Below are 26,094 nucleotides of genomic sequence, written 5' to 3' on the forward strand. Positions count from 1 at the left end.
ATTCTGTTCTATTCTTAAATTGTATCCGGTTGTTCAGTCTGACGTCACTAGCAGTGTCTGGGTCTAAACTCCGCTGCGGGTCCATATATCAAACGATCACTATGGCATTACTGAGAGTTGAAAAACTGTCTAAAGTCTTTCATCTTTAATAAAATGATCAGCGTTCTGCTCTACCAGGTGTAACAATTGAGTTTAACATCCAGGCATCCATGAAAACGGAATTTATGACATTTAACGGAGTTAGAAGTTAGCAGGGAGTTAGCTCGCTAGCTTCTATCTAAATACAATATAGCATGTCCTGACTGCGGGGTTTTGGAAACAAATTCAAACGTACAGCTCTGTTATCACTTCCAGCATAAATGAAGACAGAAAACTAAACAGCAGTGACGTTTGTAGGGTTACTGAAGTTGGGCTAGCTGCTATATAATGATGTGCTACGTGACCGCTAGCGACACAGCTATGTTAGCATAATATAAACAAGCTAACTTTTTTTCCACTCGATAAAAGTTAACGTGAGTGTTCTCGGTGGTCAGGAACAAATGTAATCGCATGGCAGGATGCTGTAAAAGGACCAAACTTCAACCAGGAGAACAACTGAGATAATCCATCCACAATACGAGGTTAGTCATTCATGTACTGCTGCATGGGCTGGGCTGTAGTTACATCCTAAGGTTTTAAAAACTGAGCTTAAATAAATGATTAGCGGTAATAAAAGCCGAGGGAGGTCAACAGGGATCACTGACTGTTTTAGGAGCTTTTTGAGATCAAATAGAAGAAAATACATAACATTAAACATGTTAACAACACAAAAGCCATATTAAACGCAGACTACTTTAGACCCGGAAGTAGGATTCGTCGCGTCATCACTGAACAACCGGATTAAGGCTGAAAGTTGGCATTTGGGGCGTGGCCTCTTTGACTGACAGGCGGCGGCTCCATCCGCTAGCTTCACCTGCACTCTGAGCTTTTGACTTTTTAATAACGTCATGTGACGATGCTGTGAGGTTACGGACGTCGGAGCTCCAGTTCAAAGAGAGATTCGCTAAAATGCTAACGTGGAAGTTTCACAGCGGTGAAGTCCAGCAGCCCGCACCAGCTGTGAAATATCACACCAAAATAATCATAAATTTAATGTATTTGCAAACTCTGCTCACTTTTATTTGTTTTCTTAAAAAACATTTACAACTGAAATCACGAGCATTTATAAATTACAACAGCAAACACAATATCAGTTTAAATGCACCCGCCTGAGCCGGCTCTAACCACAGGCGGTCAGCTGGCTGGTTACAGACTCAAACGAGTTTAACCACAGCTTGAAGTTCACGCCTGGCTCCGGGGCGCTCGGCTGCAGCAGGAACTATTTCACTGATGACGCAATCATCAGCGTGAGCGTGCTTTAGTCTCATAACACGTTACAGTGCCCCCCCCTGTAAACCAAAAACTCACATTTATTCAGCCATCTGTCCCCCGCATGCTTCTGCAAGCTGTCCAATCAGAGGAAAGCTGGCAGCTTAAGAGACAGTAGCCAAAGCAGAGGGTGACTGAGGGGCTGAGCCCTGACACAGGAGGATTATTCTGAACTGTGAATCATGCAAAGCTGCTCCATGACACTAAAAATATGAAGCTGGAAATATCAGTGAGAAGTCGCCGGTTTGATTCCTGCTGCTGCTGAGACGCCCTAGAGCAAACTGTTAGCTTTGTGGGTCAGCTGACAGACCAGATGTGAACGGGCATCAGGTCACAAACTGAGCATCTGGTTCAGGACAATCACACACGACCCAACAAAAACATCAGCCGTGCAGCAAACGTGGCCTCAAAAGGAAATATGAAGTTTTTTGTTTTTTAATATTTAAAAAAAACTAACAAAAGATCTGCAGAGGCTCCACCCACTGCTTATCTGAACAACCAATGAGCTCTCAGATCAGGTAAGGTGTGTTACCCAGAATGCCGTGGGCACAGTGATGCGGCACTCCTGACTCCTGCTGCTCAAAATAAGCAGGGGTGCTATTTTTGACAGAAACCACACCAAGCTACTCAGAGCAGAGAACAGGAAGTCAGAAACAAGCCACCTTTCAAAATAAAAGACCCCATGCAAGGCTAAATGCTCCAGGTACAACTAGAAGACCCTCAGAGACGTGACGGAGCGAGTCAGGATTCAAATCATCTGGACCTGCGGATTCCTCGGTCAGGGTAGCTGCTGGTGCTCGCAGGGCGGACCGTAAGGAGAAGGCGACGCCTTCAAGGGAAACTTGTCTGTAAATTGGATCGTTTATTTCCTCTGACCTCGCTTGTCCCAAACCAGACGCTCTGAGCTGAAACCAGCGAAGCTTCCGAGCATCAACACATGACAGCGTGCATTAAATCATCCTCTTTCCTCTTCAGCCTTAACGCTGAGTCGCTGAGCTCCATCAAAAAGCTCTGCTCTGCATTCTGCCGCTGAAACAACCTGTTTATTACACCCTCTGCTTTATTAGAGCCATAAATATCTACACTTTGTTATAATACAGATTTCACATCACACAGCACTTCCCGAATGAGTGCGTCGGGCCTCCAGGTGAGTCTCCAGGTCCAAACAGAGGGGAACTTCCTGTACTGCCATCTGGATTCTAACAGGAAATAGTTCGAGCTTCATCGTGGAGGTCAGGCAGCGGGCGGTGGATGAGAGGATTACAGCCGTGTGTGGGGGAGGTTACTCTACTCGTTATGATCGGTGATCTTTGTCGCCGGTCGGGTTTTACAGGTGACCGCTGTTGTACTTAGCTTGCTAACTCGCTCTCCGAGACTTTCACTCCGCCTCCGTGGAAGCTCGTGTCAGGTCACCTGCTTCAGTCGTGCTTCGCTGATGTGCACCAGCACCACAAAGCTGCAGAGGGAATCCAGCGGTGACTGGAGGATGTGAGAGGTTTGGGTTTTTTGCCATTTCCTGTGTCCTAACCTTGGCCTCTGTGGTCACATGGAAAGACTCAAACTGCAGCTTCATTGTGACAGGCCGACCATCTTCTGGACGACTCCCAGCACAACGAGTCGTTCAAAAACACTAATAAAAAACGTCTGAAAGTCCTTCTCGACCACGCTTTAAAAACAAACTGTGAGGCTCGCCCGTGACCATGCAGTGCATCTTTAAATCAGGCAGCCCGGCCCGAGCTTCTAACCAGCCCTCGCCTTCGACGCTGCACCAATCACGGCTCAGAATGCTGCTGAGAGAAGTGCGTTCCTTTTGTCTCCTGCTGCCGGATCTACTTTCAGGATCGTTGATGGAGCCGTAGAGCGTCTGGATTCACACCGACGAGGCAAAAGAAGGACAGGACAGGAAGGAGTGCGGCACTCCGACCTCCACCTGGAGGCAGCAGAGAGGTGAAGAACACGAGCAGGTGAAGGCAGCGGGGATCCAAAGGCTCGCCGTTTTCCCTTCGCAGGGATGAACGAGCGCGGGGGACGTCACCAGGACCCGTTTCAGCATTCGAGAGGCGGGTGGAAGCTGCGTCTGCAGTCGATGGCCTTCGGGCTGGGAGGCTGTGCTCGCTTCTTCCGCAGCTCCTCCCGACCCAGAGTACCGCTGAGCCGAGAGTACGCCGTCTTGTACTTCTTATCGAACGCCGCTGTAAGAGAGAGAGGAGGAGGAGTTACCATTGAACAGCTGACCTCAAAGATGTCGAAGGTTAAAATCTGCGAGTCTGTGACTGAACTACAGACCACACCCATGTAAAGGAACAGCCGTCAAAGTCGTGTGCTTCCTGATTTAACACTGTTTGACCAGTTACTCTGTTCTGCTGGGAGCAGTCTCCACGCAGCATGAACACGTCTGCTGATGGTGCCGTGAGGAGCTCAGCAGTCATACTGCAGAGTGACACGACAGGAGGATGGACCTGAGCGATCTTCGAGCCCTGCAGGGCCTCACGGTTTGGCTCTTACTCCCTGAGTGTCTTAAAGACATAAAGGCCCGGACGGCCGCTAACTTTCTGCTTCTTCATTCAGATCAAACTGAGGTTATTGTACTCTTGTTGCTTTTTATATTATTGTACGATCTACTGTACAATATAAAGCGCCTTGAGGCGACTGTTGTTGTGATTTGGTGCTGTATGAATAAAGTTAAATTGATTGTGTGGCGATCATCTGAAACCAGGCTCCACCTCCTGATGACAGGTTAGGAGATTAAATGGTGGACTCCAAGAGTTCGCACCATCAATTTAGTGATGGGTGGGTGGATGCATGTATTGGTGGATGGATGAGTGGATTGGGTGGATGGACGGGCGGGCAGCCTCGACCTTTGACCTCCAAAATCTAAACATTTCTTCCTTTGGTCCATGTCTGTAATTTATTCACAGACATCAGCTTCACAGGAAACGCCCACAAACACGAATGCAGAACATACTAATAATAATAATGCTAGCTGCTAGCCTGTGGCGTGTTCTTACCGACGTGATCTTTGCCCATGGCTGCCAGCGTGAGGAAGAGGAACTCTCTGTACAGACTCCTGCCAGACAGAAAACACAAAATTCACATCTCACCGCATCAAAGTAAAACCTCAGCTGAACGTTTTTCAGGTCGTCTCGCTGCTGCCCGTCTCCGTTTCACAAACTTCTGCGCCTGCCGGCTCACCTCTGGATCCTGGGGGTTCCCGGCTGTTTGGCCAGCGTGTCCAGGAAGAGCGTGACGGCCTTGTGCACCTCATTCATGCCCACCCACCGCAGCACCTCCTCCAGGAAGGACAGGGTGAACGGGTGGTTGTGCCTCCGCCAGCTGTAGCTTCTCATCAGGACGCCACCTGTTGGAAGGAAAGAAGGATGGCGGCTTAAATGCTTAAATGTTAAAAAGTCAACAACTCAACAATAAACGTGTGTTCATCTCACTGTGGATCCTCCAGAGGACGTAGAGGGGGGGCCACTGGTCTGTGTCGGGGGTCAGGGTGTCCCACAGGAGTCTCACTCTCACTGCCGAGTTCTCCGACTGGGAAACACAAACGACGAGAGTCAGCCAGGCGTCATCTAACCGATAACATGCCTGTTGTGAGGTCACCGCGGCGTGAGCTCAGGTTTTATTGGGATGTCACTGATTAGCAGGTGTCCTGTACAGTCTGTCGATGCAGACAAAAAAGCCACGCTGCTGGTGGACGTGATGCCAAAGTGCAGGCTTCAAATTCAACATCGAACCACAGCCGGCACACAGCACCGAGCCGACCCCACATTCACCACAGTCGACCTCATTTTGCCCTTTTTGTTTTTCTCTCCTCTTGGACACGCCCACCTGGCTGCCATAACTTCGCCTAACTGTGTTACCTGTGTGAACTGGCTGACCAGCGGTGAGGCTCGGACCAGCTGCAGCAGGTTGCTGGGCAGGCCGAGGCGTTGGAAGTACCACACCAGGTTCCAGAAGATGATGGAGTGGTTGTCCAGGAACTGAGGCTGGGCCAGGACCGCCTCGCCTTCGTTCTCCAGCAGACTCTCCAGCTCCTTCCTCAGAACCAGAGGGCTCAGGTAGGCCACGGTCACCTGGGGAACGCCGCCCACTGACGAACCCTGATGGAGGGGGTGGAGTCTGTGAGTGAGACGTCCGGTGAGGATGATGTGTGAGAGAAACGGCTTTGCGGAGCATTACCGTGGTGGTCCTGCTGGTCTCGGAGTAGCTGCTGGTCTCGGAGCTGGAGTCCTCGCTCAGCCCGTTACACTGGGGTCGCACGGACGCCTCGTGACCACTGGGGGGCCTCACGGCACTCTCCACCTCGTCCTCCAGGTTCCAGTTGCAGCGGTCCGCACTGACAAGGCAAAGAAAAGTCAGCTCCGGAAAGGAAACACCTGTCAATGCGGCATAAACGATCTATGCTTCTGGAGTTTGACCACCAGCAGCCGTCCGTCCTGCAGGAACACCTCTGGTTACCTTAGGCCACAGCAACGTGCTAAACCAGCTGTACCTGCTGACGGGTCCAAGGTCACAGATCTCGGCGTTCAGGAAGGGAACAAAGGAGGAGCCGCAGAACGGGCAGGAGGAGTTCAGGTTGGAGTCGTCCGATGTCCAGCCCGCCATGATCTCCTCGTCGTAAACCAGCGAGTTGCAGCTACGACAAAGCGAGCAGCTGGACATCAACACCTGGACACACGGGGGGAGGGGCTCAGGTTAACCGACGGGACCAGTCCAGTTGCTGCAGCGTTCCTAAACACGCTCCATTTACCTCTATTCCCACCCCCTCCTGATTGGCGTCCCAGGACCGGCGTAGAGGATACGCAGGACTCGGCACATCCATCAAGTCGAGGTCGCTTCCTACAGACAGCGAGCTCTGAGAAGACAGGAAGTAGATTAGTGACAGAGAGTCTGTTAACACCTGCGAGGAGCAAAAACAAGGAACACTTTAATACTGGAATGTGTGCAGACGATGCTCACGAACCAACACAGACTTCCATCAACAGCAGCAAACAGCTGCAGGCTCACATCACACACCTCCGAGCAACGATCTGACACGAGCAAACGCGAAGACGCCGCCGTTACCTCTGATGTGGCGTTGACCAGCTTCTCCTTTGCTTTTAGGAGAGTTTCGGCCACTTGACCTTTCCTCGACGGCCTCTGGTCCGACACTCTTCGTCCAATCACTCCTCCTCCCGCTCCTCCCCCTCCTCCCGGGCGCCGGTCGCCCACGCTGGCGGCTCGTCGCACGGACACTCGGTGTTTGGTCGGCGTGAGGAGTTGCTGCAGTTTGCCCGCCAGTCCTCCTCGGCTCGGGGAGGAGACGTTGTTGTAGTTCTCATCGACAGCTTTGTTCCTGCCGGACGAGCCCTGCACGTCGGCAGGTCTGAGGATCAAACACGCACACGGGTGAAGAAACGTCCAATCAGAGGCCAGAATTGATGTCAGACAGGTGAAGGTGAAACTGACCGTCTGTCTGCCTCAGCGGGCAAGTCCAGCTCCGAGTCGGCCGACTCCACGCACTCTTTGTAGAAGCTGGAGAGGCAGACCTGACTCCGCTGAACCAGAGCTCCACCGGAGGGCGCTGGAGGCGGCGTGGACGTGTCCCGCCGTCCCAGCGGGGGTTTACGGGAGACGGCGTCTGCGAAGCCATTGGCCCCCGCCTCACGGAGGACGGACTTCTTACCCGGTTTGACCTCTGTGGGGCAGAAAGGAGAATTAGTGAGACGATGATGTCACAGAGGAAGAGGAGGACGCGGCGAAGCTGAGCAGGCCGCCTCTTACTGTCGCTCGCCATCTTCATGCTGCTCAGACTGTTGCTCTTCACCAGCGGGCCAGTCAGAGACTCGTGACTCGAGCTTTCACTCAGACCGCTCCAACTGGACTGACGAATCAGAGAGGAGTGGGGGCGGGGCCTTCGGTCAAACTCCGCCGCCGTTTCTGTAACCAAACGTATAAATGAAAGGTCAGGGCTACTTCCTGCGTAATGGTGGGGTCAGCCATCAACGCTCCCCGCCGTCTGAAAATTAAAATCATAAACTTAAAGATGTCTGACCTCCACGCGAACCCACGGAGCCGCTCTTCTGCCGCCGTTTGATTGGCTGTCTGAACTGGGCCACAGCCAGCAGGACGTTCCTCAGCTTGGCCCAGCGGAGACGCCCGCCCTGATTGGTCGACGGCCACTTGCTCTCCAGCACCGCCTGAGGAGAGAGAACGGCGTCAGCGAGGACGTTCAGAGTTCACGCCGTAACATCAGGAAAACACCTGAACAGGTGACGCGCACCGTCCTCGCCACGTCACTGTGTGTCTGTGCGTGTGTGACCTTGTTGTAGTATCCGTAGGTGATGGTGTTCGGTGTGATTCCCGCCTTCTTCATCTCCAGCAGGACTCTGACGGCGAGGACTGGCTGCCCAAACTGACCACACAGCTGCATCAGGATCCGGTAACACACCTGCGCGCGCACACACGCACACACACACGCACACACACGCGCGCACACACACACACACACACAGCGTAACCTGGTGCTCATATCATCATATTCGAGTCCTCCGTGTCAGCACTCGGGGCTCCAACGATCTGCGAGTTTGTCACAGCTGAAACTCGGGTGGATTTTTCTAAACGTCTCAGGTCAACAAGTCAAATAAACATGTCACAGCAGCGACCTTTGACCCCGTCTGAGCCTCACCTCATCCGGCAGCACCACCTTGCGGTTCTCCATGTGTTTGAGGACGTCGTAGGCTGTGTGCAGGGCGCGGACCTTGGCGGTCTCCGCACGGACGAAGGTGGGCAGGTAGATGAACCAGAGGCCGTAGCAGTGACCCAGCAGGCACTTGGACCACATATCCGGCACTGCCGAGTACTTCTGGGCCCGTTTCTGAGCCAACTTGATCTCCTGGAGGGAGGAGGAGGAGGAGGAGGTCAGAGCAGGTGTTCAGCGTCTGAATCATGACTTTAAAATCAACGTTTTAGATTTAAACACAGAAATGTGAATATCACAGCATCACGTCCGAGTCACGCGTTAGAGAATAAACTGAGCACTGGCTGCACGCTGCATTACACCCTAAACAAAGTCATGCTTACACATTTAGCCCTGAGATTATTCTGGGCTGTCAAGATTATTGCAAAGTTTTTAACTTGTGTTTTAATGAAAGGCTCTGAAGCTCATCTTCAACCTCTCAGTGAACAGCGCAGAGTCTCCTCCAGTTTGGATCGTTTCGCTGTAAAAAACTGAGGAAGGTCCAAGTTTCTACACCCAACACACAGCAAGCCGTCTAACAGCCACTTCTAGGAAGCTAAATATTAGGGGTGCAACGATATTCGTATGGATATTGAACCGTTCGATACAGTGCTTTCGGTTCGGTACGCATATGTATCGAACAATACAACATTTGTAATTTATTTTATCAACTTTCCTTCTGACGATGCTGTCTGTGTTGAGTGCTCAGTGGATTTGCGTTCGGCAGTGCAGCCTAGGCGGAGTAGTTGAATGCAGATTCACTGAGCGCAGGGCAAGCTAGCGAGACAGAAGCTAAGCTTGTTGCAACATGGCAAATTGAACCTCCCCCACCCTCATTCAGATCTGCCGTTTGGAATTATTTTGGTTTTCATGTGACGTATGACCCTGAAGGTAAGCGCGTCATGGACTAAAGTAAAACAGTATGTTGGATGTGCCACGCAATGCTCAATTACATGGGTGGGAGCTAGTGTGTTAGCGCAGTTAGCTCATTAACGTGTTGGCCGTCCAGCCCCATGCACGGGGCGATCGGCGGTAGCTCGTTAACGGAGATTTGCCGTGTTGTGGCGTTAACGTCATTTCAGATTAACGCTGACAGCACTAGTGGGAACACAACGAATATGACTGCACATTTACTCCGACATCATCCTAGTGCAAAGACAAAAACAACAAGCACGCATGCTACAAACTTTACCCGAGTCATTTAGACAGCCGTTAGCACAGGATTCTCCTTATGGGGACCTGATATGTTTAATATGCTGCTGAGAATATAGCCCAGAAGAAGCGGATAGTAGAGCTTTTATTTTGGAAAGAGCCATTTCTCTGTAATAAACTCTCTTTTCCAAAGATGAGGGATTCCTCCATCAGATATTTATTTTTTTATCCCTTTGTTGTTTCAGCAACATTACATTTAAAAACTGTACTTTTGAGTTAAAATATATATTTATAATTTTAATAAATGACAAATTAAAAAGGCATGAACATTTTTTTGTATTGAAAAAATATCGAACCGTGAATTTTGTGTATCGTTGCAGCCCTACTAAATACAGCTGTAAATGTTGGTGATCGACCTGCAGAGAGCACGTGCAAAGAAAACAGGACGGGGTCCCGAGACAGAACCCTGTGGAGCTCCAGATCAGAACACGGTCCCGAGTCTGTTGCAGGGTTTACAGAGTGGAAGCCTGCACTGGTCTCCGACCAGCAGAATCAGGATCCCTTCCTCTGCTCCCAGCACCGACGCCAGCCTACAAACCTGTGACAGTTTGACCTGAGTCATAATCTCAGACTTTAAACTCACAGCACTCAGAGTCCAGCTGAGGATCGGACGCATTATTGAATGTTAGCGGTCTAACAGCTGACCGGCGTCGCAGCAGCACGCTGCTCTTATGCAGCTCTTTGCGCACAGAGTGTCAGCACTTCCAGGAGCATCGCTCACAGGAACCAATCACAGCTCTGATATTATGACTATTAGTTTAATCAGGATGCCTGTCGTCTGTGTTTGCAGAGCGTCCAGTGAGTTAGCTCGACGACAGCAGAGAGCGGGCTGAGGCTAGACGTGGAGCCTCAAGTGGACATGGGAGGAACTGCAGGCTGTGACGTTTTTCAGCGAGCAGTAGAAATGAGATTCACTCCCACTGATGAAGCTGCAGCTCTCCTGCAGGAGGAGCTTTAACAGCACTGCTGCGATGTGTACTTGACTAAATCCTCCCAGCATGCTCTCCTCCTGCTCAGATCAGAAAACACCGTCTGTGCCGCTCTCAGTCACGCCGTCTGTGGCCTCTGCATGTTTAATGAGTGCTGAAATATTGATACCAGTTCATTAAATTACAATGATGAATGGACGCCTGTTAAAGCTCCTCCTCTCGCCTCCACTCTGAGGGAAACTGGGTCACAGCTAGCTTCAGCTCAGAGGACGGGAGGAAACCTCCACGCGCGGCGCTCCCCTGAACGCATCGCTGCTCCCGTCGGAGCGTGCTCTGTACACTCGAATGAACACAACACGGGACCAGATCATTTCTGCTCAGTATCTTTGTCTTACCTGTTTGGTGCGGCGGGGGGCGGGGCTACTGGGAGCGCTGCCCTTGGCTGGGACGCGGAGTTGGTCCTGGGGCTGGTCGAAGAGCTCTAGTTTGAGGGTGGGGAAGGTCTCATAACTGGACAGGTGAGAGGGAAACAAGTGTGAGCAGGTGGTACGGCTGACGTGGCTCCTCCTCCCCGAGAGGACGCCATTCAGTCTGTTTGCACGCAGCAAATAAAAACGTGTTTAATGAAAAGTGTTGAAACGGTCTGTTCACATCGAGACGCTACGTGATGGCAGAAGGATGGAAGCTCATTGGCTAACATACAGAAGGAAACGGGTCACCTGGGTTAACATCCTGACCATCCTCCCACCTCCACAGCAAACAAGCCACCCCACCCATTTCCATGGCCCCTGAGGGCGGAGCTGTACCTGTAGAGGGCGGGGCACTCAGACCCATCAGGTTCCTGCGGTTCCTCGGGAGGCATGATGAAGACGGTGTGCTCGCCGCTGTGCGTCTCGTCCAGATCGATCAGCCTCACCTCCTCCGGCTTCTCCACGTCCACCTGCTTAGCAAGAGAACACCAATCAAAACCTTAGCTGGGCGCTAGCCGAGCAACGCGAGAAAGCATCGCCGCTCTGACCTTCTGCACGCACTCGTCGAAGAACTCGAGGCAGGCGTGGCGGTCGCTGACGAACGAGCACTCCTCGATGAACTGGGTGAACATCTGCGTCTTGGTCAGCTGGGTGTAAAACTTCTGCTGCGTTCGATCGCGAGACTTCAGGAAACCTGCGGCACAAAGAGGAAGAGGCGCAGCTTCACTCACAGCGTGTGCATCACACGCCCCGATTCACAGCTCTGCACACAAAAGCCGCCAACGTTACGAAGGGCGCACCCTGCAGGTTGAACAGGGAGCTGCAGTCGGTGGTGGTGTCGGACGGCGCCTGCGTGATGGGCAGCAGGAAGGCTCTGTAGCCTCGCAGCAGGCAGCTCATGAAGCGCAGGAAGGCCTCCTGGATCTCCAGCTCCAGCTGCTTCTGACGCCTGTAGATTTGGTCGTAGTCGGTCAGCAGGAACTCCAGCGTCGCCTCCTCCTGGCCGGGAGTGCAAACTGCAGCCACAAGAAGTGAGAGTCACTAAATGACGCAACCCTGTTTACACACTGGTTCATGTGTTCAGCCGTTGCAGTCGCTCACTCTTCTCCAGCGTCTTGTGGAGGTTGGTGAGGACGTTGAACAGCATCTTGCCGTGTTTCCTGGGTAACGAACGCCATGACAGTGGCTTCTTGTCATCTGACCTGAAACGAGGAAGAGGAAAGTTTTCTCCAATGAAGATAATGCTGAAACATCAAATGCTGCAGTTCCTCTGACGTCCAGCAGAGGCAGCAGAGAGGCAGCCCCATAGACTCCCGTGTTAAAACTATTCAGCAGAAATAAACATGTTTACAGCCGGATACACAAACTGTTTGGTTCCTGTGGATAATCAAAGATTATCAGAGCAGATGCAGGAAGAAGACTGCTGAAGATACGAATAAAGGGAGCTTTTTAACCATCTATCCTGGGCTCGGTGCACAGGTGGCGTCAGACTCACTGGAAGATGGTGTTGGCGTCCAGGTCAACACACACCACATCGGTGGGGGGGTCGTGCAGGTCGAAGTAGCTGGAGTGGACGCCCACGATGAAGGGCATCGGTGCCAGCAACACGTCTGCCATCTGCAGCGGGCACAGAGGGATGTAGGGACAGAGCCAGCGGAGCGGGAACGTCATCTGGACACAGAAACCGGAGTTACAAACTTCCAGGACAGATTCAGGCCTGTCTGCAAACCATGAACCTGCTGACGGGATCACAAGGAAAGATTTATCCTCCCGCCCGGAACAAACTCTAGATTTGCTTTGGATTCAGTGTTTTCAATCCGTGGCTCAGGGGCCAGCGGGGGCCCTCATTTTAATTGGCCCACGAGAATAAAGATGAAGCATTGGGACTTTTGTCATTTGGAATGAGGGCGTGTGCGCGTCTTACGGAGACGAGGGCCTCGCTGACGGAGGTGAGGACGTCAGGTCGGAGCGAGTGCAGCAGCAGCTTGTGTTCAGTGAGGACGGCGAGCAGCAGCGTGCAGGCGTTTTCTGGGCCGAGGTTCTGCAGCAGCTTCAGGAAGCTCGCGCCGCTATCGTAAACACACAGGGGTCAAAGGTCAAACACAGGCGTGACGGTAAAGGTACTGTGGTTCGTCTGGATAAAGCTGGCACTCACCTGAGCGGGAGCGGCGAGGAGACAGGCTGGCAGAGCAGCAGGTTGTCGTACGGCGAGAGCTGCGAACACACACAGCTGGCATCAGTACACACACACACACACACACACACCATCTTCTCAAGAACTAAAAGGATCTTTGAACCGAGTACCAGACAAAGAAGGATTATTCTGAACTGTGACTCATGCAAAGCCGCACTGGTAAAGTCCAGGAATAAACGAGCGACTGTGACGTGATTAATCCAAATCAAGTAAAATCACACGTGAAGCCCTCACTGATCATCACCCAGGTTTGTTTCTTGTTAAAAATCATGATTTCAGGATGAGAGTGATTCATGGAGAGGCTCTGAGTGGGCGCCGTTACCCGGTTTGTTCTGCAAACAGATCGCCTCCTACGTCCTGTCAGGAGGGAGCAAAGAATAAAGTCACAGCGTTTTCGTCCATCTACGCGTTTCATCAGAAAAACACGATCCGATCTACAAAGTGAGGATAATTACACAACGTCAGTCACGTTTGATCTCAGTTTTATTGACACCGTCCATCAGAGGGAAAACTTGGCAACTGTGGGGAGGAAGAGCTGCCACAGGAAGCAGTCACACAAACAACACATTTGTCCACCGTGCAGCGTCGAGGCGCTCTGCAGGAAGAAATCTAATGCAAATGCAATGACCTGGAGGACAAACACTTCCTGCTCCAGCTCACACAAACCTGCGTCAGGTTTGTTGTATCAGTGCGGAACAACATGACAGCGCTGTGAACTTTCAGAAGGCGAAACATTTGCACGGTCGGTTCGTTGGGTCTTACCTGAACGAGGATTCGAGGACGCTGCGGGGAAGGAAACGGGACGTTGTGCATGAAGCTGGAGATGTGTCTGCAGGAGGGGAACAAAAAAAAACAGGAAACGGACATCAGCACACATCGCTTCTGTGCACAGATCATACGTGATAACGTGTTTTTAATCAGCTGGCAGGCGTTTATCGGTCAGAGGCCGGTGTGAAGGCCTCTGACCGAGAGAGAAGACGGTTCACGGACTTCTCGATCGGCAGCACGTGGGGCCCGGAGATGGAGTATCTGTAGACGAAGGTGAGGAACTTCTGGAAGACGGTGAAGAAGGGCCAGTGAGAGAGGACGCAGATGCTCTTCTTCACCTGCAGGCTGCGGTTGGTGATGGGCCGCCGGTCGACGACGCTCAGCAGACCGAGGCGGATGCTCTGCCGCTCCGACAGCAGCTCTCTGCAGAACGACTCGTAAAACTGGATGGCGGCGCCGTAAACCTGCAGGGACGAAGCAAAGATGGAGACGTAACAGCGGTTCATGCTCGAGTTAGGAGCTAGTTTACGGTTCAGAGGTCGGACTGAAAGACGACCTCGCTGCTCTGTGTAACAATGGTTTAAAGCATCAAAGTTGTAACTGCACAGTAAACAACACAACGGATCACCTCCACCCGCTGATCATCTGTGGTTCCAGCTAACCCACCTTGTCCCCGGAGGCGGAGGTGAGGACGAAGGTGGAGAAGACGGGCAGCTGGTACTTGGTGTTCTGAGGCCAGCTCTCCACGGTGACGCCCATCGGCAGGCAGAAGACCGGCACCGACTCGGGCAGAGGAAACGAGTCCAGGTCCTCCTCCGGGTAGCGGCTGATCAGATCTGCGGGCAGCGATACTCTGATTACTCCAGCACAGATCCTGCGATACTCTGATTACTCCAGCACAGATCCTGACTTTTCCTGTTGGATTTATTGCGACCCTTAGTTCTGGTTTTCCACTGGGAGCGTACTGGGAGCTCCATATGATGAAAACCATCACCCATGTGAGCAGCTGGGAGCTGTGCTGCACAGACTGGGGGAACCTCCCCGTGTCTCTGCAGCGTTTCTAACTCTCGCCTCCTGCAGGAGGCTGAAAACACACGGGGTCACGCGGGTACTCACCGGCCTCGAACACCAGGGCGTTGGCTGTAGCCACGGCTCTCTTGTAGCACACGTGCAGTGCTGGGCCCCACTGCAGACACACAAACAGCGACAGGGTCAGTGACGCAGCACTCACAGGGGGCTCAAACCCCTGAAACACCCCCGCCTCCCCGCACTCACCATGCCCGTGTTCAGGTTCTTGTCGACTCTGCAGAAGGTGTGCGGCGCCACCTCGCCCTTGCTGGGCAGCAGCAGGGCGATGTCGGTGACGCCCAGCGTGTGGAGGCCCTGCGAGTCCGGAGCCCGGCGGTACGTCAGGAAGACCCGATGAGCCGTGGGGGCGCCGCCCGCGCTCAGGCTCGCCGAGCGGCTGTACGGCGTGGTTTCAATAACGTACCAGCCCTGCTTCAGCTGCTCCTTCCCCTCGTACAGAACCCTGCAGACAGGGCAGTGCATCAGAGCGCCTCCATCGGTCGCACCATCAGTGCGATGATCGCTAACCACAGCCTGAACCGCCGCAGGGAGGAACGCTGCTCACACCTTTTCTCACCCTCTCCCTCCCTCACCCCAACCGGGCCCTCAGACGACTGTCCTTCCTGTTTAAACACAGTTCTTCCTCCCCACTGTCACCTATCCTGCTAACAGGAGGCGGACAAGGCTGGGTTCCCTCCGAGGTTGGAGGTCTGTCCAAACCTGCAGCTCCACCTAATCTGAAAGGACTAAGCTCGTTATTTCCCAACACTGAGTGTAAACTAACGAGGCGAGCACGACGGCCTGCCCACTGCGTTACATAATTCTGTGGATGACATAACCTCGGCTTTAATAAGCACCGCACGAGCCAGAGACCCTGCAGCTGCATCAGAGCCTCGCACACTCCAGCTGTTACTGACAGACACCACGAAACGAGCGCTGGATGAAAAAGAATAACGAGGATTTCTTATTGATATACAGCTGACGCAAAATAAAACACGTCGAATGTTTTTAACGTTAAATTCTCACGAAGAAAACGTTTTTTCATTCAGCTTCAACTCTGAATCGACAAAATCAGTCGGCTCTCAGGTGGAAATCGTGCCGGCACCAGTCTGAGGATTTAAACACATCACAGCTCATAACCACAAACGTGTGTGCGTCTCACCCCAGGTCCAGGATGGGCGGCTTGTCCCGCCCTCGGCGGTAACACAGGTACAGGTGCGGGTTGTTGATGAGGCCGGCGCTCAGCTCGGCCGAGTGTCCGCCCAGCGTCTTCTCGATGCAGGTGAAGCCCTCGGGAACGTCCTCCCCGAGCCCCCGGGCGATCACCACCAGGTCCGTCACGGGCTCTGCCGCCCGGCCCGTCGAGGAAGAAGACGAGGACGTCGTCGAGGAGGCGGCGGCCTTCCCATCCTCGTCCAGGGGCCTCCACGGCCCCGCGGGGTCCAGGCCAGCCACTACAAAGTAGTCCACCAGCTGGGGACATTTCTCCTCGGTCATGCCTCCTGTCGATCCTCCACTGCAGGACAGAGAGCACAGGTCACCACAGCAGGCGGGCTGCAAAGCAGCTTGCAGATGAACAGCAGCAGAAAATACAGTCAGTCACACCAAATACATTACTGCAAACGTGACATCACCAGCAGGCGTGGCCCAACGCCGGTATTTACACCAACTCTGATACGCTCCAGGGTAATAGATTACTTTTTCAAATAGTTAGATTATTACTGGACCTTGAATCTGACACACACTGGAGGTCGGGACGATGACTCGCAGCCCCGAATCAACCAATCAGAGAGCAGCAGAGAGGCTGCTGTGTGGATCCGCCCTGACGGAGCGTGACGGTAAACACCGACGCTGATTCTGCTACGACGTGCGATTAAACTGAAGAGTGTGTGTGTGTGTGTGTGTGTGTGTGTGTTTCAAATCAGTCTTCTCTAACTGTAAACTCTCCTCTGATTGGCTGTGGAGCCTCTCACTGATGTTTTCACGCCATCACGTGACGTCACAGCGAAGAACCCGATTTAAAAACTCGACACATCACTGCTCATTCAGATCAGACAGGAAGTGAACGGACAGGAAGTGAACGGACAGGAAGTGAACGGACAGGAAGTGAACAGACCATCAAATCCAAATAAACAATAATCAGAAAATTAATCTGCTAAAAAGAAAAAAACAAACAAATGACAGGAAAACGTGAAATAAAAACTTTTTACTGATTCTGCTGATGTCCCTAATGTTCACGTTACACTGCTGTGATTAGCTGGTTGCTAGGCAACCTGAAGACATCTCCATCAGCGGGCACAGCCGTGTGCCGAGTTTGGTTAGTATCGATTTAAAAGGCACATGATCACATGACCGCCGTGCGAAGGTAAACAATCATTTGATATTAACATCAAACATGAATTACAGACCAGCTGAGCGCTGCGTTCGGGAAACCCGGGAAACTCCAGCGTGAGCGACGGCGTTCGGACAAACTCCGATCACAGCTTTAAGTTTAAAACGAGCGTTTTTCAGTCGCGCTCCACCTCAGCATAAACGCTCAGCGTCTCCGTTTCACCTGAGAATATCAGAGCGACTCTTCTTCATGGTTTATTGATGACACGGCCGCTTCCTCAGCTCAGACGCGATTTAAACTTTTACAGCTGATGTCAGCAGACGTCCAAACAGCTGCTTTCCTTCCTGTTCTGTGAGGAGGAGATATTCAGTCGCGCAGGGCGGCGCCGCGCTCGTCGCTGTCATCGCAAGGTGAAAGTGAGAGGGACCAGTTGAAGAGGAAGTTCAGCAATCGGAGGGTCAGAGGTCAGCTGGCAAACAGGAAGCGGACAGGCGACCTGCTTCCTGTTCATCAATGACGTCACGCAGCGAGGTGATAAAACACGGCGTTATCTCTTTAACACAAACCTGCTGTCCGTCGTCACCGAGCACACCTCCACCCCCTCAGCAGTTTGCACATCCACACACGACACCGCCCACCGAGGAGTTTCCATCCCAGCATCAGAGACGGACCCGCCTACAGGAGCTCGCCAGACCAGTTTAAACCGGCCTGAAACTGGTCCAAAACCAAGGTCCAAGATGAATCAGACCCCAAATGAGCCCATCCCAACCCAGAGTAAAACTAAACCAGCCTCTATGAGCACAATCCCAGTTTGTCACCAGGTTCTGTGTAAGAGTCAGAAAAGCCTCAGCTGGACCTGAGCTGATCTAAAAGCAGAATAAGAAAAGGAGAAACTGAGCTGTAGTGAGTCACAGTCAGCTGCTGTGGTAAACACTAAAATACTTCATCCTGTGCAGATACGACACAACTTCCCCCGGTGACAAAATAACCGTTTAGTAGGAAAGGAAAACCCCCGAACACCGTTACCTGACACCTTCAGACCAAGACCAGGCCCGGCCCACGCGGTGAGCCTGAAACACGAGTTTAACATCAAACATGAAACAAACCCACTCAGCTCCGTGACACAGGAACGTGCATGGGCTGAAAGTCCAAACCAACACTGAGCCAGTCTGCACCAGTTCATAAACCCAGTCTGCACCAGGTGAACACGGGCTCGGGTGCGGAGCTCAAGCAGCAGCTGATTCACAGGTAGAATCTGCTCGTGTCGCCTGCTGTCTGCACACACCTGAGGGGTCCGACCTGGTTAAATAAAATGTGACATCAGACGGCGCGCCCTGGTCTTGAAATCAAACGCACCAGCCTGTGTTTGCTGAGTTATCACAGACATTTCAGCTGAAACAGCTGCTTTCATCAGTCAGTTCCCTTTTTAATATGCAACAGTGGAAACGCACACACACACACACACACACACACACACAGACACGCACACACACACACAGACACACACACACACACACACGCACACAGACACACACACAGACACACACAGACACGGACACAGACACGCACACACAGACACGCACACAGACACACACGCAGACACACACACACACACACACACACACACACAGACACACACACACACACACACACACACACACACACACACACACACACACACAGACACACACACGCGCACACAGACACACACACAGACACACACACAGACACACACACGCACACACACACACACACAGACACGCACACACACACAGACACGCACACACACACACACAGACACAGACACGCACACACACACACACACACACACACACACACACACTGGAAATCCCAGAGACGGGTTAGATTTCCTCACAGACCAGCATCAAACACTCAAACCTTTAAAACCCCGCCCTTGCCAAGCGTGAGGGGCAACCACACACTCTGACCTCTGACCTCCGGAACACAGACATCACCCGCTGGTTTAAGTCACTCCTGAGGTCCTGCTTTTTACATTTGAGCTTTTCGTCTCCAGCAGTTTGGACAAAAGGGTGGAGCAAACTCCTCTCATCAAACCAGAGCTCCGCCTCTCTGGGCTGGCCTAGCCCGTTGTCATTAAAACGCACCAAACGGCACAAACACGGTGGGGCTGTCGGTGTCGGGCCTCCCTCTGCAGCAGTCTGACCTCTGACCCTTTAAACAGTTTCAACAAACTGTTCGAGCGCAGCAGGAAGTGAAGCACCTAAGAGGAAGTGAAACGGTTAATAATAATCCCGATCGCAGCTGAAACCGGAACCTCTCCTCCGCTGCGAGCGGCGGTTTGTCTCGCACACCTGAAGAAGCGCCTGGTTTTCTCACGCTCCCTGACGCTGGTTAGAGGTCAGCGCTGCGATGATACGGCGTGAGGGAAAGTAACACAGGTGTGTAACGAGGTCACCAAAGTACATGAAACTATGTACTACAAACGTGGAACCATGAGCAGGAGGTCACCTGACCTACAGGTACAGCCAATCACCTGCCTCCATCTGCTCCTATCCCAGCATCGTCCTGCGCCGCACAGACATCTGCACCTGTGCAAACCAAACATCAGCTGATCACCTGTCACACCTGACTCAGGTGATGTGAGCCACATGTCAGGTGTGTTGTTTGGGCCAAACGCCTGAGCTGTCGATGCCTGACTCCGCCCAGGTGAGGCTCAGGTGTGCTGTTCTGTTCGAACCCAGAGGTTACCCTCACTGCATGTGTGTGAGCGTGAGTGTGTGAGAGGAGTATCTGAGCTCTGCTCGGGTCTCTAGCTTCCACAGACTGCACGCTTCACTTCCTGCTGAGCGACGCATCGATCACCAAACCGACCAATCTGGCAGCTCCGGCGGGACCGTGCCGAGGTGCCGAGCTAAGAAGACGGCGAGGTTTTACTGACCACGAGCGCGACGAAGCCTAACACACGAACAAACACAAACGGGCTCTTACTGCGATCGTGGATCGGTCCGTGCGTCCAGGCTGACGAGCTGTCAGTCACACGCCTCGCTCGCTGCAGCGCGTTAGAGCGAGCGGCTGCCACAGGAAGTGAGCGGTGCAGCGAGGGAGAAAAATAGAGCTTTCATTTCCAGTGTGAGCGCGAGCGGCGAGGCAGGAAGGTGTGAAAGCAGCGCTGTTTCCCCCGAAGTAGAGGTGACAGCAAACAGGAAGTGGGTGTGTCTGTGTGTGTGTGTGTGTGTGTGTGTGTGCGTGCGTGCGTGTGTGTGTGTGCCCGGTCCTCACACGTTTGAAGACATTTTTGAGGCTCAAAATGTGGTTTTAGTGTCAGGGTGACCATTAGGTTTACGTTCAGGGTCAGGCGTTCATTCATGGTTAGGGTTCGCAGCTAGGAAACCATTATGTCAATGAAGGTCCTCACTAAGATAGCTGAACGGGGTTGTGTGTGTGTGTGTTAACTGGTAACTGGTACTAGCCACTGGGGGCGGGGTTTGTTGAATCACAGCGCCTCTGTGTCTCCCGGGGCGTCACGCTGCAGTCACTCACTGGCATCAGCAGCCTCAGTGACATCACTGTCACATGACTGCCTGCGGCTGCGGTCACTCGCTCACATTTTCCCATCAGGCTCTGGGTGTTACGAAGGTGCTTCACTTCTTACCAGGTACATCACCATGGTAACCAATGCCGCACACCTTCGAGATTAGAGATCGACAGGTAAGAAACCATCACCTGCTGACCAATCAGATCTCAGGAAAAGGGCGTGAGCCCAGGAAGAGTCGTGTGTTTGCGTGAGCGTCGGTGACGAGAACACTATTGTTATTGGTCTGTTAGGACGAGCATGTGACCCTGTGTCCAATCAGGAAGCGTCCAGTCCCAGTCTGGCATTTTATTTTTTATTTCCTGTCAGACCATTAAACTTCCCCCCGTCCACCGCTCCGAGGCCGCGGCGCCCGTTACCTAACGTTAGTCATACCGAACGCCGCAGAGAGCAGACCGAGGGAACCGTACGAGCATGCTCAGTAGTTCACCTCCACACCGTAAACACATTTAACCCGGATAAAACCCCGACCTTTAACCCTGACCGTCGGTGATCAGCTGGGCTGATGTGCACCTGAACCACGCCCACTCAAGTTTTACTTGGATGCTTTCTGCACCCTCGAAAAATGTCAGGTGATTACTCAGCGGCGCGCAGTTCGCTGAGGGACCAGAACAAAACCACAGAGCGTGCATCAGAGGTTAGCGAGCACGCTGCCTGAGCAGCTTACTGGGACCGCCCTCAGAACCACCCAGAACCTCTGATGTGTGCGTGAGATTCGCTGAGGCACAGGTGAGGTCATCGGGTCATCAGGTGGTTTCACGGGGACACAGTGAAGGACGCACTTCTGATCCTGCTCCACACTTCTGGAGCTTCAGGGATGTGCAGCTTTCTGAAGAACAACCTCAGTGAAGCCGACCGGCATCATCATCATCGTGATGTCACTGAGTGCCTGTCACTCCAACTGCACCGGCCTTCTTCTTCTGTGGTCTCTTTAAAACAAACACTAAAACTCTTCATTACGGCCGCCTGAGCTCAGCAGCTCTCAGCTCCTTCAGAGCCCCACAGCGCAGCCGCCGTCGCTCAGAATCCACAGCAGCAAAGTTATTCAGTCCATAATTAAATGAATTCTTCGATCTGATGACAGCAGGGAGCTGAAATTTCCCAGAACTCTGTCTGTTACTCTGAGTCGCCTTCACTCCGTGTGACTGAAGCTGCTCTCGTATCCCAACCCGTCCTCGGCCCTCGGAGCTCAGAATCCCCCAGCAAGCCGAGCTATTTAAAGCATCGTGACAAAGGCCCGGGACGGTCAGCGACGCTCCGGCTGCTCCTTAAACTCTGACCGGCATCCAGAATATTCCTCACACAGACAGCACGGAAGGAGGTCCAGATACACGAGGCTAAATTTAGTCTGTCCACAGAGCGCCGGAGCTCCGAGGACACACTGCCAGCTTCCAAAATTAAGTCACATGATGATGATGCAGCAACCGTGACGAAGAAGAACAACCGAGACACACAAACAGGCAGCAGGACGAAGCTTCGGCGTCTGCTTCAGTCACACCTCAGACCACAGCTCCTGGTCCCATATAGGACGATGATGTCATCACGGATAACAGTGATGACATCAGGAAACACCAATGACAGCACAGGAAATAAAACGCTATTCATCACAGTGTCTGCTGCTTACAAACAGTCATCAGATCATGTTGTTATTGTTAGTGTCATATTTGTCAGGTGAGTCCAGGTGAGCACCTGAACCGGAGGATAAACATGGAGGACACGAGAGAGCAGCAGGAGACAGGAATGGATTACAGAGGACATCCTGAAACAGGATCTGTGTGTGTGTCTGTGTGTGTGTTTTAGTGTTGAAGGTTTGGAGGCTCAGCAATAAACTGAAGGACAAACAGAGCAGCTGACGCACCTGTGCACAGGTGAGCCGCTAGAATAAAAACTGAAGAGCACGAAACTAACAGCTGACCGTCACCAAGCAGCAAACCTGCGCTTCCTCCGAGCCAGCAGTCAGACTTCCTGTCTGCCCTAAAACAGGAAGTTATACCAGCCCAAAACAAATATGCTACCCTTTCAAAATAAAACCACAGATTCAAAACACGACAGCTGCAGGCAAACACCGAGTGTGCGGTGTGATCGTCCTGACTGAGCGACTCCTGCATGGTTCAACAGACTAAAAATGACCTTTGACCTCTGTTTGGTGATGCTGTAGGTCGCTGGTTCGATCCCGTCTACTCCACATATGGGGCAGCAAGCTAATCCACGGGAGCGTGCAGCGTGCGCGTTGGGCAGGAACTGCGCCTTGTAGAGCAACACAAGAATCAGACCAATCAGGCGTTTTCCTCAACAACACGCACGCTGTGTCTTCTGCATGTTGTTGTTCCAACATGGCTGACACCCACCTCCCCACCGAGGTCAGAGGTCATTTCTCAGACTCTGCTCTAAAAGGCCACACTAAATCGATCTCAAGTTCACTCGTGTTATTCTAAAGGAAAAAGGAAAAAACTCTGGACGTCGGCCAACATGGCAGAGCACGCTCAGACCGCTGAATCCATGACAACACGCACAGCTAACGGGTCAGAGGTCAAAGTTCAGCTTCCCCCTTCTGAGTCCACTTCAGTCACAGGAAGTCATCTTGCACTGACTGTGGATCAATCCACTGCTGAAAATAGTCCCTGCAGACTTCAGCTTCAGGAAACCTCCGAGGCCTTTTTAAAAACGCGGACGTGTGGCGACCGTTCAAAAACACTTCCATCACAGGAGGACAGAGGTCAGAGGTCAGCCCGACCAGTCCCGTTACATAACTGTCAGCTCACGCCCCGCAGCAACGTTCGGGACATGAAACCGTCCAAATGGAGGCTGAGTCGTTGCGTAATGTCCTGGAAACAGAGTCGCTCACGCGTCCCAGTTCAGCGCGGAGGCAGTGAACGCATCACAGGAAGAATGCTGAGCCCCAAGTCTGCAGACGCGGCGTTCCAGTTTATGCTCCAGTCGGCTCGTAACGCTCCCATCCCACCACATTCTGCACCCCTGAAACCACCCAGTGCTAAAACCAGCACTAACCAGTCCTCATGCACAAACCACTAAAACTAAACCAGCTCCTGACCGGGTCTCAGAGTCGACCCACAAATTCAGTCCATCACTATTTACAGTTAGTCAGGTCAAAGGTCATCCAGGTGGTACACCGAAGGTCAGATTATGAAGATGAATGTGATGAATGTGACCACGCCCCCTTTATGGTTGCAATGGTAATAACCTGCTCATGTGTAACCAGCTCCGTTTCAGCTCAGAGTAAAGGTTAAAGGTCACCTTCATGTATCAAAGGTCTGAGCAGCAGGTCTCATTTCTAACACGAGACAGGAGCGTGTCAGCAAAAAAACCACAGACGTCCAATCAGGAGCAGGGATAGCTCAGAAGGTAAAGTGGTCGCCCCATGATCGGAAGGTCGGCGGTTCGAATCCACTTAACGGCTACCCTGAGGTACCCCTGAGCAAGGTACCGTCCCTACACACTGCTCCCCGGGCGCCTGCTTAGTGGGCTGCCCACTGCTTCACTGAGTGAATGGGTCAAATACAGAGAAAAACAAGTAATTTCCCCATGGGGATCAATAAAGTATCCATTATTATTATTATTATTATTTAAATAACTGCTACGAGGCCACGCCCTCTGATGACATCACACAGTCTGGGCGGTTTTCAGCCTTCAGGTGTGCAGCAGGTATGTTATCAGCGTCTGACACGCTCCTGTTCTTTGTGATCCGTCACATGACCGCGGCTTCGCTCTGCAGCTACAAATTCTTTGCAAGAAGCGACACGTCCTGCGGGCGTCTCAGGTTTCCTCGCCGCCACAGCTTTGCTGCGTTTACCTGTTCTAGTCACACGGACCAATCACATCCAAGCCAGGCCTCAGGAAGGAAGTCATGTGACTTGCATGAAGCTGGTTTCACATCAGAATTATTAACATTTCATTTTCAGTTCGAGTTATTTTGAGTTCTTTTTTATATTTTATTGAATTTTAAATACATTTATTTTTTATTTCCTCGATTGTTGCTGCTCGTGTTCACTTTTCCTCCTTTGTTAATCGCTGACCTGCCGTACAATGAAAATATGAATCTATTGATTGCTGTTTGTATCAGCAGCAAACTGATCGATCGGTATTGATCAGTTTTAATAATAATAATAAATAATAATGGATTGCATTTATATAGCGCTGTACAATCCCACTGTTCACTCACTCTCACATTCATACACTGGTGGAGGCAGCTACAGCTGCAGCCACAGCTGCCCTGGGGCAGACTGACAGAGGCCAGGCTGCCACATCGCGCCATCGGCCCCTCTGACCACCACCAGTAGGCGGCAGGTGAAGCGTGTTGCCCAAGGACGCAACGACCGAGACTGTCCGAGCCGGGGCTCCAACCGGCAACCAGATGATCAGATGATCGAGCTCACCGTGCTGATTTCTGATTTGTCCGTTTTAATAATCTGATGATTTCGTTCTCCATGAAAGCAAACCTACAACACAGACAGGGACAAATTAAAGGAAAAAGAACGGGAAGGTGAGCTTGGCTCTGACTGAGGAGGAAGGAGCCTCCGTGGATTTCACCTGAGCTCAGGCTTTGTGGTTGCAGGTTAGAGGGCCCTGTCTACCTTCAGGAGTTTGAGGATGATGGTGGAGCTCAGTGCTGGAGGAGTGATGCAGAAGAGAAAGCAGCAGCAGCTTCCTTCATGCAGGCTTTTCCTTTAATTTGTCCCCCGCTGAACATGACTCGTAGGTGCAACAAGGAGACAGACAAGTGTGCAGACAGGTGCTGGTGCTGGGGGGACATCAGCTGCGGGACATCCAAAACCTCCTCCACAACATCCCAGCGGGGTTCCATTATCGGACAGGGCTCTGCACGCGTCATTTCCACGCTTCAATAAACAGGTTCGAGACTGAAGAACGGTGAAAACCACCACATAGCTCCGGGTTAGGCCTTCTCTGAGCCCGCGGACCGACGCTGGCCGCCGCCGGAGCGCCGAGCGGCCCCAGCTGGACGCGGGTTCCATTATCGGACGGAGAATGGCCGCCTGGGTGCGCTCGTTTTTGAGTCCCGTTCTGCGCGTTTACCGCAACGCGACCCGCTTTCGCGAACAGCGGGATCACGGCGAGCCCACCGAGGCCCGCTGGAGCACGGTTCCGTTCCTCCCGGTTCGCACACCGGGCAGCTGTAGATGTTGACATTAAACGCGGTTCCGTTAAGCTAGTCCCACCCGCAGCTAGCGCGGCGGTCGCTCCGAGTCGCGCGTGAAACACGGCCCGTTCTCCTCGGCCCCTCCGGTCCCCGGTACCTGTGTGTCGGTGCTGGTTGTTCCCGCGGCGGGCTCTACGGTCCATGATCAGGTCATTCTCTCACATGTGACGTCCATGTTTGTCCGTCTGCTCCGACGAGCCGCAGCAGGCAAGCAGCCAATTGGCGTCAACAGCGCCG

General features: G+C 52.5%; 1 protein-coding gene across 2 annotated transcripts; it reads right to left on the reverse strand.

Annotated features, from left to right (window-relative positions):
* Window positions 1–1,986: 1,986 nt before the first annotated feature.
* dennd4b (DENN/MADD domain containing 4B) lies at window positions 1,987–26,094 on the reverse strand. Of its 2 annotated transcripts, XM_085424040.1 has the most exons (30): window positions 25,955–26,094; window positions 15,938–16,291; window positions 14,983–15,238; window positions 14,824–14,893; window positions 14,374–14,543; window positions 14,046–14,171; window positions 13,702–13,768; window positions 13,262–13,296; window positions 12,901–12,959; window positions 12,670–12,814; window positions 12,241–12,416; window positions 11,847–11,947; window positions 11,546–11,761; window positions 11,294–11,439; window positions 11,082–11,215; window positions 10,671–10,785; window positions 8,084–8,290; window positions 7,718–7,846; window positions 7,451–7,595; window positions 7,180–7,335; window positions 6,865–7,093; window positions 6,481–6,781; window positions 6,167–6,271; window positions 5,909–6,084; window positions 5,596–5,752; window positions 5,277–5,516; window positions 4,851–4,947; window positions 4,600–4,765; window positions 4,416–4,474; window positions 1,987–3,599 (listed from the first exon to the last, which is right to left on the reverse strand). In XM_085424040.1, the coding sequence occupies exons 2-30, from the start codon at window positions 16,270–16,272 to the stop codon at window positions 3,454–3,456; spliced, it is 4,464 nt and encodes a 1,487-aa protein (XP_085280166.1). In that variant the 5' UTR covers window positions 16,273–16,291; window positions 25,955–26,094; the 3' UTR covers window positions 1,987–3,453. The 2 variants fall into 2 exon arrangements, with proteins under 2 accessions (XP_085280166.1, XP_085280165.1); XM_085424039.1 differs by lacking the exon at window positions 13,262–13,296 and having other exon boundaries at window positions 13,930–14,171.

Source organism: Rhamphochromis longiceps, linkage group LG11 (genome assembly GCF_057381845.1).
Source record: "Rhamphochromis longiceps isolate RC_006_pf linkage group LG11, R_longiceps_female_GT1.1, whole genome shotgun sequence".
NCBI classification, from domain to species: Eukaryota; Metazoa; Chordata; class Actinopteri; order Cichliformes; family Cichlidae; genus Rhamphochromis; species Rhamphochromis longiceps.

Excerpts from the sequence above, each read along its gene's own strand:
- dennd4b (XM_085424039.1), bottom strand. The coding sequence starts at position 16,272 with ATGACCGAGGAGAAATGTCCCCAGCTGGTGGACTACTTTGTAGTGGCT. Across the intron at positions 11,762-11,846 it reads CCACAAGACGCTGGAGAAGA|TTTGCACTCCCGGCCAGGAG; the intron begins GTGAGCGACTGC and ends TTGTGGCTGCAG. Across the intron at positions 11,216-11,293 it reads TCGACGAGTGCGTGCAGAAG|GTGGACGTGGAGAAGCCGGA; the intron begins GTCAGAGCGGCG and ends CTTGCTAAGCAG.